Source organism: Gymnoscopelus braueri, assembly GCF_963280865.1.
Source record: "Gymnoscopelus braueri genome assembly, chromosome: 3".
NCBI lineage: Eukaryota > Metazoa > Chordata > Actinopteri > Myctophiformes > Myctophidae > Gymnoscopelus > Gymnoscopelus braueri.
The window spans coordinates 45,717,749-45,732,229 of NC_137612.1; the positions used below are offsets into that span (position 1 = coordinate 45,717,749).

Genomic DNA, 14,481 nt, shown 5'->3' on the forward strand with positions numbered 1-14,481 from the left:
TGTATTGTTATTTAGATTTACTGAACGAACTCAATCTAATATACAGTTATAATATAAATATTTCATTCATAATATTAAGCACTAAGGTCAAGCTAACCAATAAACTAACGTTGGGTAAAGTGCCGCTGACCCCCATGTGAGGTCAGAAGTGGTACGGTCCTCAGAGCGCCAAGCTGAAACCACTCTACTGCTTATTGTACACAAACAACCGGGTGAGGAATAAACTACAACTTTATTCACTTTATCACACTTATATTATATTTATGTTTTGTAGTTGATATAAGAGTCAAGATTTATGTGTATGCGTGTCATGGAATTAGAGACAGCGGTAATAACAGACGTCTCAGCACTTTCGAGAGGAGCCTGTTTAAATCTATGTATTTTATTAAAGCATCATTTTAGCCGCGAGAAGAGGACAGACAGACAGACAGCAGGTTGACAGACAGACAGACAGACAGACAGTCAGTCAGTCAGTCAGTCAGTCAGTTATGTGACAATCCAGTCGAAACTGGTGGGGGGAAAGCTAAGACTCTTGTAGATGTAAAAATGTCAAAATCGATAAAATACATATTATATGTACATAGTAGAGTACGAGAGTCTTAATCTAAGGCTAGTACAAAAGGACCTTTTTAAGAAAGAAAAGTCCACCTTGACAGCCTTTTTGTTAATGCACTTGACCATGACATGTATCTATGTCTGTCTGTCTCTCTCTCTGTCTGTCTATATTTATGTATCTGTTTGTCTGTCTTCTATATTTATCTGTCTTTACTCGTACAGTAGAAAACAAGTGAATGATTTACATATTTTCCATCTACAAATCAAACGATATGAGAATGTCTGTCAATCTACTAATCTATATGTTCAAAACATATTCCTATAGTGCTATATTAGACCAACCACAAATGTCCATGAGTACCACAAACTCCACTTCAGTCCGATTGTGTGTGTTATGACACCCATATACCTGCCAAAGTACTTCAAAAACGTAAATGAAGTCCACAATCACAACACCAAAGGAAGCTCCACTGATCATGTCCCACCCAGATTTGGCACAAACAAGGGGTTGAATTCGTTCTACTGCTATGCCACTAAAATGTGGAATGCCCTACCAAAAGCCGTGAAGGGGTGTAAAACCCTGCTCTCCTTCAAAACCGCCCTAAAAGAGTACCTACAGGTGGCTGCAATTCGAAATTGGCCCCTGTAAAAGTGTCTTGTGTGTTTTGCAGGAAGACATGGATCAGACGACAGTGCTGCAGGCTCAGGCTGATGGTCTGCGGGCAGAGATCACAGCGTTGCGACAACAACAGAATCACAACCTCACATACATGAACCTGCGTTTAGGAGAAAACATGCAAGACTTTCTGTGAGTGTCTTTCTGTCTCAACAATGAAACATTTACAACAGCAGAAAGTTTGAGGATCCAATGGAGTTTGCTGGTTTTGTCAGAACTTGCGCTTTTTAATATTGTTCAATATTTTTTTAACCAACAGAACAGACAGACGTAAAGGGTGTTCAATAGCACTGATTTATGAATTCTTTTTAAAAAGCTAAAAAATTGAGGATATATAAACGATGTATAGATATATAGATATATATGCCGGGTAGAGTGTCCTATTTTTGGGGATTCAGCTATTCTAGCCTAAATAACTTCAGACTCAGGGAATGTCCGCTGGGACAAATTGATTGATTGATTAATTGATTGAATACTTTATTAGCAGTTTGCAAAAAAAAGCACACTGGAGACACACAAACACAACAGTGGGAGGGAGGGGGGGGGTTGGTAGCTACTGAGACTCTTTTTTTTCAGTGGCGACGTTAAATGGTTGTAGCCTAAATCACTTCACACTCAGACCAGCAGATGCGGGGAATGTCCGTTGGACGAAGGTGCATCTGTCATGCAACTTTGGGAAAGTTGAATAAGCTTTAGTGGTGATCATTTACAGTCTCCATTTCCTCATAAAGAACTTCAATTCAAGTGGTAATGTTTGTTTACGGGTTGGGACTGTGCGTGCATTCCAAAATTCCTGGCTTAACCAGCACGCTATCTTCAAATGTGTGTGCATTGTTCTTCATTTGTGGTTAGACAACTTCGTGTATTCATTTAATTTTCCGATGTATATATATAATCTTATAAAAATATTCATAATCATATACATATAATGAATCATCATATATTTTAATTAATAATCATAATAAAATAATCCTAAAAACAACATGAAAAGTAAATTGTGATACGATCGTGGATCGTGATTTTGGCCATATTGCCCACCCCTATGAATAGTTATATCAGCATGCCCATATATGGGCAATTGGGCATATACTGATGACATCAGGGATCTTCATACATGGGAATAAAAGGGACAAGGACTGACAAATACAGAGATCTCCATATATGGCCATTAAAAGGGACAAGGACTGACAGACACAGATCTCCATATATGGGCATATCAGTCACATCGTCGGTGGCACGTAGGTGTCGAACTCTAGACGTGAGGGCCGCATAGTGGCCCGACTTCTAGTTAACTTAAATATACAAAAAAATTACTGACACATTTAATAATTTTATATGATTTTTTTTTAAATAGTGGAAATAGCTGATCTACAAGCTTACAACACTTTGTGACATGTTGTAAGCTTGTGGATCAGCTATTTCTATTGTCTGTCTTGTACCGGGAGATGATGAGTATGCTTCTCATCATCACTAGCTCATCATAGAGCGGATTGTGAGCTTGTAGATAGGCTATTTTTGAAACATTTTGAAAAACCTTGAGAAATTATGAAAAAGTTTGAATTTGAATATAATTATTTTTTACATTACAAATCTCTTATAGGGGTCCCTGGCGCAAAATCTTTTCAGATGGGGGTCCGGGGGCAAATTACATATCAATTTGGGCAGTCCAAGCTCTGGTCTACGTCAAGGGTTCCCAAACTTTTCAGGCCGTGACCCCCCAAAATAATCTTATTTGAACTGGGGACCCCCCACCCTGACAAGCACTTGTTGGCATTACATTTAGTTTGACTCGGTTCCACAGATAAATATTGTGAAAATAGCCGAACTACTATTCTGTCTATTTTCAGAATGTTTGACTCTTTCTTACGTTAACGTAATATTTGACAATTTGGCCAATTTGGTATTAAAAAGGTCTTAAAAGTAATTACCGTAAATTGTAACTTTAGAAATGTGCAGATACCCTGTATACACTTATACTGTATGTTGGTGTGTTTACTGTTGAGTGAGAAAACAATGTTGCACATTAAGCTAATCATCTGGGGACCCCCCAAAATAATTTGGGGACCCCCAGTTTGGGTACCACTCTACATATTTATGTCTATGATTGTCTCCACAGGGGGTTACTGGGCGGTGCCAGGGCGGGTGTAGAAGCAGCCAGAAGACAGCAGAATGCGCTGTCTCTCCTGCAGGCTCAAGTAAAAGAGTTGCAGGAGAGCCTGGACCAACAGACCCACTTTAATGGCTTCAGCCTCACCTCCTGCAACATCCAAACCCTGGACTGGAGTAAGAACTCTATCATCATTATTATGAATATTGTCACTGTCAGGTGGAAATCTTGTATGTGCAATCAGTGCCACTGGCCAAAATTCATTGTAAAAATAAAACATTCAGTGCCACATTCAAAATTCATTGTAAAAAAAAAGTGCTTAGGAGCCGAGATACAGCCTTTTTCAGTAAGAAGTTAAACAAGAAGTGACTGGAGCAGAACATTTTCAAATCATCATATCTTGGGTTCTGAACATTTTTTTCCAAAAAAAAGAAAATAATTTGTTTTAGTTTTTTACGTTTTAGACGTCCTGTGGCACAGGTCTTATTACAACGGACGTTTTAGACGTCCAGTGGCACTGAATGAGTAAACAAAAGTTTTTTTTTTTTTTTTTCATTTTGGCCATAACATTTATTTAAAGCAGCATGACGGCAAATAAGTATTGTTTCGTTATCAGATGTGCTAGTCAAGTTTTTTATTTAATTTGGTTTAACACTTTACAACTCAGCAGGTTTACCCAAAGTTTGTCAATGTTTTATCACTAAACCTAACTGTAAACTTTTTTTTAAATGTTTCCTCATGTACCTCTGCGTACACATATTTGAAAAACACTGCTCTAGAATGAATCTAATCCCCCTTTTCTGTGTGTGTGCGTGCATTTTGTGTCCAGGTGCCACTAAAGTGGTTCAGAAGGTGTGTGTGAGTGGTCAGTGTTCTGATCTGCACTTCCAGGTTGAGTTCCAGCTCTCTGAGGTCAAGGTGAGCAACAAACACACAACAGTGTGGGTCTGTGGAGAGAGAGTGAGGGTGGCAGGAGGAAAGGACAGGGTCTGTGGAGAGAGAGTGAGGGTGGCAGGAGGAAAGGACAGAGGTTCTCAAACATTTTAATGTCAAAGACCCCCAAATGTATTTGGCCGCAGACTCCCATCTGAATATATTTTGTGCCAGGGATCCCCATACAAGATTTGGGTTGTTAAAATGTTTCAGATATAGCACCAGAGGGGGCCCTCCATATCAGAGAAATACCAGCTGAATACCAGTATCAGTTAAAGGGAGATTTTTTAAGTTGAGACCGTTTTTAAGTTGCTTGTTTCAATATTAATGTAATCAGACATGCCCCCCTCCCACTGTATATGAGTCCATTGAAATTCAAACTCAATTTTAACCATGGTAGACTCATTGAAAACACATGTCCCTGGTTCTGGTGACTGATTATGTCCTTCTAATGTGTGAGGAGGCCGTGTTTTTTCTATTACTGTATTTATTTATTTTATTTTATTTTATTTTTTCATTTTCAAAAAGATTAATGAAAAAGAAAATGAAAAGAAAAAAAATGGCCCCCTCACACAATAGAAGGAAAACCAGCAGCAAACAGAGGTCCCTGAGGACCAGGATTGAAGCCTGGTTCAATTAAACGTTTAGTGAAAATAGCAGATCTACCAGCTCTGTTGTGAGCTGGTAGATCGGCTATTTTTGCCAAAAAGATTTGGTGTAGAGGGAAAACAGGAGGCTACCAAGTACAGACTCTCGTGGGACCCCGGGACTTAGTGAAGTATATAAGGTTTAAGACCACCATTATACAAACGTTTATACAGATATCAGTGTCAGTTGAATAGAGCTCTGTGTGTGCAGAAGCTGTCTCCTACCAGCAGAGAGCAGTAGAGGGTCACAGTGGAATGCTGGGTTCAAGTCTCAGTCAGTAAGCTTGGAGGGAAGTAGGGCTGTCACATTATGATTATTTTACTTGATGATTAATTGTCACACAAATAATTGCGATTAACGATTCGTGTTTTTGGCATTGAACATTGGAACATTAATACAATTTAAAATTTTGGCTGGATTTTAAACAAAAGTTGCACAAGGCAGATATGACAAATAACTTTATATAACTTAAAAAAATAAATAACAGACATATTTAATCACCTGACTTTCAAAAGTCTTCTTAATTGTAGATCTGCTATTTCCGCTATTTTGTGAGATTGTTTGAAAATGTATGAAATCGTTTCATTATGGAAGCAATTATCATGATTATATGCAAAATAATTGTGATTATCTCAAATAATTGCGAATAGGCCATTTAATTGTAACAGGCCTGGAGAGACGGCTGTTAATCACATCCTGAAAACATGTCAAATCTTTCACGACACAAACCGCTCATAAAATACGTTGTGCAGGAATTCTATGAGAGAAAATTTACTTTGAGTGGCCAGAATATCTACACCAGTGGTCCCAACCTTTTCTGAATCAGGGCCCACTTCAGGGCCCAATCTCTAAAGTGTTTGCGGCCCACCCATCTGTCAGTTGGGTGGGCCGCGTGCATTTTCAGAGCAATCAATGGATTGTGTTCTGGCTTGGATCAATTCAACTAACATAGTACGTTTTTTAAATATTCATTTATTTATTTTAATGTTCGATTATCAGTACAATCTTTTTGCTTTGAGTTTGCCAATTATTTGGGGGGCCCACTTGCAATACCCTCGTGGCCCACAGAGAACCTCTGTTGTGATCTTGTAGATCAGCTATTTTTGAAAGATTAATACATCTTTACAAATTTCTCTCAATGGGGGGTTTCCCTGGCACAAAATATTTTCAAATCGGGATCCGTGGTCAAATACAAATCAATTTGGGAATATTGGACAATGTTAGAGACTATATGGGTGGAATTGGAATAATGACTAAATTGTGAAGAAAATTATTAACCCATTAAATCTGGGAACACATCTACAAATGTCTACTAAATCCCCGTATGTTGCTATGATATCAGTGGCTCTCAGACTTTTTCATCTCAAGGACCACCCAAAATGATATGTATTTGGTCGCGGACCCCCATCTCAAAATATTTTGTTCCAGGGACCCCCTGAAGCAAAGATTTGATTTACAAATGTTCGCTTTAAAAAAGTCAAAGATTTGCACAAATTTTCATGATTTTTCAAAAAATAGCAGATCTACAAGCTCTGCGCTATGAGCTTGTAGATCTGCTATTTTTTAATAGCCAAAGTATAAAATAATGGTTATAGCTAAAATCTAAAATGACACAGATGCGTTCGCGGATTGAATGGGTTAACGCCAATACACATGTGATCAGAAAATGAGGTTCAAAGCGACCGTATGCAGCCTGCACAAATGAAATGACTGAAATGTGAAATGTTCCTCTGCTGTTTCCGTAGGTAGAAGATCGGACTGAGAGGACAGTTACTGGTCTGAACGTTGTCATGAATACTGAACACATCCCAGACTTGAGCAGTTTTGTGTCTCGGTAAGAAACACTTAACCCACCCTGTCACAAACCCAGGATGTTGTGTTCATGTGGTTGATCGTCTGCTTTTATCTGCCGTAACAGTTTGGCTGATATATCAGTCATTATTGCTTTTTTTAAAATACTTTTTTGACCACATACAGTACAGTACGTGGGTATCGAATATTTTGCAGCCGATGTGTCCCAACTTTTACGCTTTTTTCAAAAATAGCTGACGTACATGCTCACAACTGTTTCACACCTACATGACAACAATTCCAGGGACATCCATGAATGCAGCATTAAAAAAAAAAAAAAAAAACCTTATTGTACAATATGCCCTTAACCTAAACCTTAATAGACATCTAGAAAGACTAGGACACCAGGTGAATGCAATCTGGCTGTATAGAAAACCAGCAGTACTAGAGGTCCTGGTAGGATAGAAAACCAGCAGTACTAGAGGTCCTGGTAGGATAGAAAACCAGCAGCAAGCAGAAGTCCCTGAAGACCAGGATTGAAGCCTGGTCCTTGACTTGCAATGTGAATAGAAAACATGCTGTGAATCTGATTATAAATCCAGCCAGGGGGGCTGTTTGAGTTCTTTAGAGCACATTCACACGTGTGAATGTGCTCTAAAGAACTTCATACTGTAGTTGATATATTTCTGTTTGTCTATCAGCTTGTCTGCTTCTACTGGACTCTCTGTCTCTCTGCTGGACTGTCTGTCTCTCTGCTGGACTCTCTGTCTCTCTGCTAGACTGTGTGTCTCTCTGCTAGACTGTGTGTCTCTCTGCTAGACTGTGTGTCTCTCTGCTAGACTGTCTGTCTCTCTGCTAGACTGTGTGTCTCTCTGCTAGACTGTGTGTCTCTCTGCTAGACTGTCTGTCTCTCTGCTAGACTGTGTGTCTCTCTGCTAGACTGTGTGTCTCTCTGCTAGACTGTCTGTCTCTCTGCTAGACTGTGTGTCTCTCTGCTAGACTGTCTGTCTCTCTGCTAGACTGTGTGTCTCTCTGCTAGACTGTGTGTCTCTCTGCTCAGCCTGATCTCCAGAGAATACCGTAACATTGCACGGAACGAGTGCACTTCATTCCGTGGATAGTCGCCTCGGAACTCCCAAATTGCGTGCATATGTACGGCGAGTCCCACGGTGGGCGTAACCAGTCGCAACACGGAAAAACCCGGAAGCAGAGCAGTCCGCACAATAAAATTTACGATTCTGTGCCTATCGGTACATAACTCAAACGGCGCTGAGTAGGCACAGGCGAATGTCACACCGTTCAGGACGGCAACTCGGTCGCCTTAGCTCCCTCGGTGGTCCTTCACGGGGTGACAATTCGCCTGTGACTGCGCGCCTCCGAAATGGTTTTGTCACAAAGGCAGCGCCGTACCATATGCACGCAATTCGGGAGTTCCGAGGCGGCTATCCACGGAATGAAGTGCACTCGTTCCGTGCAATGTTACGGTAATCTCTGGAGATCGGGTTGCTCTGCTAGACTGTCTGTCTCTCTGCTAGACTGTGTCTGTCTCTCTGCTAGACTTTCTGTCTCTCTGCTAGACTGTCTGTCTCTCTGCTAGACCATGTCTAGATATTTAATGTCCATGTGTTCATATTGTCATATTTTAATATATATATATTTATTTATATATATATTTTAATGCACTTCAACAATGTAACTTTGTGATTTTCATGTGTTCATTTACTGGAATTCATTATTGTCAATTACTATAGTGTGGTTGCATTTGAGGCAACCACACTAATAACGGTCATGTTGGTGGATTTGTCTTCACTGCGTGCTTCTCCAGTGTGTCTGCGATCCCATGTTCTTCTCAAATCTGATCTTTGACTGTCCACAGTGCTATTTGCAAGTAATCACAATTCAGACACTGTTGACCTATCTGCATCAGTTGCTAGTAGTAATGACATATTATATGTACAGTATTCGTTGCTGTCCGGCAGAAACCAGCTAATTCCATTTTGACGCTTTTGCATTTTTCCATAAATCAGGGCCATTGAACACCCTTTACGTCTGTGTGTTGGTAAAAAAATATTGAACCAATGAAAAGCATTAAAAAGCGCTTCTGACAAAACCAGCTAACTCCATTGGATCCTCAAACTTTCTACTAAACCATCTAACTCCACCGGAGTTAGCTGGTTTTGCTGACTCCATGCTCCACCCCCTTTTGACCTCCAACCTCATTGTGAGCTTGGAGGTCCATTCAGCTGTTCTTAGCAATGATGAACAAAACCTCCTAACTCCACTTTTTTTCATTTCCTGAAAAATGAACATTTTGGAGTTGGCTGGTTTCTGCCGGACAGATACTATATACGACTATACTATTTACTCTGTTGCACGGTGTTGCTTGCCAAATGTAGCCGTTCTGCAAGCTCACAACTCGTAGCATTGTGACGTGCTGTGAGCTATTCTGTGAGCTATTCTGTGAGCTATTGTGAGCTATTCTGTGAGCAACACCGTCGTTGGCTTTTTGGTGAGCGTCAGAGTTATAATTCAGGCATTAGTGTCAGAGTGTCCAGACTGAGACACATCTTTAGAAATCAGTTTCCATGTGTTTTATTTTATTGCAGTTCAGTCTTGATAACACCAGTCAGATTCCAGTGTGGACAGGCAAAGAAAAAGAAGGAGAAAAAAAAGGAAATCTGATTTGGGACTGCCAGTCTGAACATAGCCATAGTTCAGTGCAGTGTGAGTACAGTCAGACGCATGTGTGTCTGGGATTGCTTTCAGCCAAGGGAACCTTGTTTTTTTGACCCTCTGCAGTCAAAGTATCATTAGTTATATAAGACAGAGTGAAATCTTAGATTGATTAACCAGGCCTGGCTCCTCTCAGGTCCCCTCTAACCCTGTGCTTCCCTCACACTGAGCTGAAAATGACTGCAGCAGACATTCCTCCACTCAAATTAACATTCTGAAGGCCCGGGGGCTCCACAACATCTGAGCTGTGTGGCTCTCAGCCTTCAGGACAAATGATTTTCACTACTGTCTGTGCTTCGTCACACCTGTACTCAATTAGCGCGGTCGTAGCAGCCAGTGGTACTGGACAAAGTACTCAAATACAGTACCCCAGTATTTGACTAAAATAATAGATACTACTCGTTGTGTCGTTCGAATTTGTACTTGAGTTAAAGTACAGGAGTACTTATTTTATTTTGAAATTTAACTAGAGGATAAGCCCATTGAGATGCAGCATCTTTTTTTCGAGGGGGTCCTCAAAACCAGTGGTGTAATGGTGATTTTTTTTGTCCCGGCGCGGTACGGTGCACGCGCGTGCACGCCTCCGCTGTACCGCTGTACCATACCGTGCCGTACATGCGCGTGCGCGTGAAAAAATGCTGGCCACACCCTGTGGTGTCCCGTCCAATGAGCAAAACACCACTGCTCAAAGCACAACACACAACAAGAAAACAATCCAACCACACAGAACAAAAACATCAACAAGGACATACACATAAAAGCTCTCCCACCATCTCAAACCCCACTACATCAGTTCCTGGTATCCTCTAAAATTCATTAAATTGAAATAAAACTTCCAAAAAAACTAAAACAAATGTATTCAAAAGTAGCCTACATACTTTTAAAATACTTTTTTTTATTTGTTTTCGAAATGACAAACTGCAAAGTACATTTTCTTTAAAAAATCATTGCATTGCTGAATTACAATTTAGACATAGAAACTTCAAAGATTTTTTTGAAAAAAAATAAATCAATAATAGTGAAAATAGCAGATCTACAAGCTATTATTTAAATAGGGCTGGTTAATTCATTAATTGAGTGGAGTCAAAACAAAATACAATTTTTGGGGGGGAAATTTACTGGAGTAAAAGTCATAAGTATCCAGAAATACAAATACTCAAGGAAAGCACAGATACTAAAAAATGTACTTAAGCGCAGTACGGGTTAAGTACAGTACTCAACTAAATGTACTTCGTTACTGTCCACCACTGCCGTCTGTACTTCGTCACACCTGTACTCAATTAGCTTAGCCGTAGCAGCGCTAGTTTTGCCTTCAGTGGAGCTGGCTCTCCAAGAGGCGTTTTTAACTACAGTCTGTTGTCATTACATATCTAGTTTGAATGATTTGTTTTGTCACCGTCCCAAGAGACTCGTTTTCACAGACGTGTCGTAGCAGAGTAACAGCAGGGGCGGGCGGCTAATTAAATGAACAAGTCCCTTTTGATTTAGGCGTGCTAAAGAGCAAGGCGCTGTCAATAGTATTATCAAAAGCTGACTGTCTGGTTCAGCTAAATCAAACGCACCCACACTAGTATGAACGTTATTAGCTACAGCTGTGTTTACCCTGTTATGACATGTGTGAAAAGGCTCCATTATAGAAAACCTTTTTCTTATAAAATCGTCACTGTCGGGCAGAAATCGTGTCTATATTTCATCTTTTTCTGTTTTCTTTTTTCTTTTTCTCAGCGATTCCCAACCTGTGGGCCGGCGCCCACTGGTGGGCCTTGAGGGTGTTGCAAGTGGGTCCCCAAATAATTCACAATATACTAAGATTGTACTGATAATGTAACAATATTAAAACATGAATTAAATTGTCATGGTATTTTGTTTATTTTTTACATGCGATAAATAGGAAGGCGGAAGATGCTCTCAAAATGCACGCGGCCCACCCGTCTGACCACTTAAAGGAGAATTTTGGACTAAAGTTTTCTTACCTTTTCTATGACGTTATGATATCTTAGGATGAATGGTACAGTAGAAAATGTTCATAACTCCACCCCTGAGCCGCCACAGCTTAAAAGATGCGCGGATAGGCCTTAGGTTAGATCACATATTTTAATAGCTTTTTTTTTTTTTTTTTTTTTGAGATCTGACGTTAACACATTGACCGCCTGAGGTTAATCTCATAATGTACTCACCAGTGCCAACGTTTTATTGTTGTTTTTTGTTTTTTTCACGTCGCCATAGATCTTGTTAAAATCCTTAAGATTGATCCGTACACGGTCTGTTTACATCGGCGACATCTCCCTGCGTGTACCAGTCCAAACCACGTGTCAAACGGAGCCGCCATGTTTGAGTTCTGACCGTTTATCTTAACATGGGAAATGCGAGGATGAAAAACTACATGTTTACAGGGGCTTTTACAGGGGTTTTTGTGTACGACTTAGAATGGAGACAGACGGGAAACAAAAAACGGGATCGCACTTCCGGTCGACATCGGGTGGTGTTACACTGAAAATGGTCCCCCTAAAAAATCGAAAAAAAGGAAAAAGCACCACAGCCCGTAGGCTACGGGATCGGCGCTTAACCGTTGGATTTAACGGCCCGTAGAACTACGGGCCCGGCGGTCAATGTGTTAATAGTAACAGAACACTGTCCCCAAAAAAAAAAAAAAAAAAAAAAAAACAGAAGCCTCGCTAGACGAGATTGAAATCTCGAGATTTCAATCTCGTCTAGCAAGACTTCTGTTTTTTTTTTTTTTTTTTTTTTTGGTTGCATAGTCTTCTGTCACTATGAACGTCAGATCTCACCAAAAAAATAATAAAAAAAAGCTATTAAAATATGTGATCTAACCTAAGGCCTATCCGCGCACCTTTTAACACTTTACCTGCCAATCACGAGTATAACCGTTGATGAAAAATACACCCGTTTACTGCCAAAAAAATCTTTTTTTTTTTTTTTTTTTTTTTTTTTTTTAATTTATCCACACAGAACCAGAGATATCACGATCCAAAGATTTCTAGCTCCATTCACTCCTTGGTTAACTTATTACTTTAAAATCCTGTATCTCGGCTCCTGTGTAAAAAAAAATTAAACACTGGCACTGGGGGAAGTAAAATAAAAAAAACCCTCTGGCAGGGAATGTGTTAAGCTGTGGCGGCTCAGGGGTGGAGTTATGAAATTTTTCTACTGTACCATTCATCCTAAGATATCATAACGTCATAGAAAAGGTAAGAAAACTTTAGTCCAAAATTCTCCTTTAACACAGTCTCTGTCCGTGTTAGCTCCACAACAGCCCAGATGTTGTGGAGCCACCGGCCTTCAGAATGTTAATGGGAACCGCTGCCCTATTTTATACTTATTGCTTGTGACAAAATAATATCTACATTGGATCCAGTGGAACACAGGTTATTTTTTTCAAATTCCTGAAAAGGAACAGTTTTGGACATACAGTACCTGTACAAGGTTTCCACCCGACAGTGTTGAAATCAACGTTCCTCCTAATGGTCACAAGTTAACCTGGTCCTCGTGGAGTTTTGAATTATCTTTTCAGGTTTGTAGCCAAAGACACATTTCCACCTGTGTTCAATAACAATGTGTTAAAGGTCATACAGCTGCAATGTTTTGTGTGTGTGTGTGTGTGTGTGTGCGTGTGTGTGTGTGTGCGCGCGCATGTGCGCTATTGAGTGTTGCTGTAGTAACAGCTTTGTTAAAGGGACATTTCACTGTATGTGATCTAGGAAGTTGGTCTACTCCAGTGGTTCTCAAACCATGTACTGTAAGGACACCAAAATGTATTTGTCCATGGATGGACCCCCATCTGAAAAGATTTTGTGCCAGGGGACTAGGGCTGTGCTAAAACAAAATCGATACGGCAATATCTTGTATGGTATGCCGATATGCATATCGATCCAGAAGCTACCTCGATACGGCAGGAAATTCTTTATGTGACACGGCTTTGAAAAAGAAACATCAGCTATGGTGTGTTTGTGTGTGTGTGTCTGAGACTCAGACATGAGTTGCAGTAAAAAAAACTATATTTGCTTCCGGAGTCCGGACCCCCTGGAACCCCCTCAAGGACCCCTGGGTGTCCCCTGACCGCACTTTGAGAACCATTGGTCTACTCTCCCAGCTGTTTTTTAAAGGTGGTTGTACTACCAGCCATATCAAATATAACTCACAGCTTGCCATCACAGGACTCTACATGCCTTAGCAATGAATGATTGTCATTCTTTAAAAATAAAGAGCTTGGAGAATGTGGATGTTAGTGTTAGTACTGTATAGGTACATAATATATGTGAAAAGGTGGAGGTAGGTTAGTGGTCTTACTGTATGTGGTCTACTTGCAGCGTACACAAATGGAAGAAGAAAAAGGAGAAAAATAAGAAAGATGCTTAAAGGGGCACGAAACCCTAGGCTGATTTTTTGGCTGTTTGTTTTCCCACGTCAGGTTAAAAACTACAGCAGGGCATAACACTGACCTTATAGTACACAGTGATGTAAGCAACACAGCTGCATCTAATCAAATTAATAATGGGTGTGTTTGGTTTTAGTTGTCAGTACTGTTTATCATGCTTGCACATTGGCATGCCCTTGGCTCTGACAAAAATCGAACACACTCATTATGAATTTGTTTGGTGCAGCTGTGTTGTTTACTAGTCCAGGTTTTTAATCTGCTGTAGTTTTTAACCGGAATTGGAAAACTAACTGCAAAATCTGCCTAGGCTTTCATTCCCCTATCAAGAGACTTACTTGGTAAATGTAAAATAGATCATTGCGAACGCAGCGGAAGGAGGCGCGCCCGCGCGAAGTGGAGCTTACTATGAAACCGTGCTCGGCTTGTGTGTGTGTGACTCTGTGTGTGTGCAGTATTGTGTGCGTGCACTGCCTGTGTTCAGCCGCCAGAGTGCGCCAGAGTGCACTACAGTGTGGCTGAAATCCGCCTGGCCATGAAGAACGCAGGAATGTAGACAATGCTCTGATTAAAATGCACAACAGCCTGCAACATGCCTAAACCAAACACATTTCAAAAACTACAAAGACAAAAAACATTTACAAA

The 14,481-nt window shown here is 40.3% G+C and overlaps 1 protein-coding gene across 1 annotated transcript in view; it reads left to right on the forward strand.

The window, feature by feature from the left end:
- The first annotated feature begins 188 nt into the window (after positions 1-188).
- cenpp (centromere protein P) overlaps positions 189-14,481 on the forward strand; it is a 101,937-nt gene continuing 87,644 nt past the window's right edge. Inside the window, exons 1-5 of the mRNA XM_080424391.1 lie at positions 189-212; positions 1,227-1,363; positions 3,348-3,514; positions 4,168-4,256; positions 6,665-6,753. Coding sequence (XP_080280517.1) covers positions 1,233-1,363; positions 3,348-3,514; positions 4,168-4,256; positions 6,665-6,753 — 476 coding nt within the window. The 5' untranslated portion in view covers positions 189-212; positions 1,227-1,232. The remainder of the gene's footprint in view (positions 213-1,226; positions 1,364-3,347; positions 3,515-4,167; positions 4,257-6,664; positions 6,754-14,481) is intronic.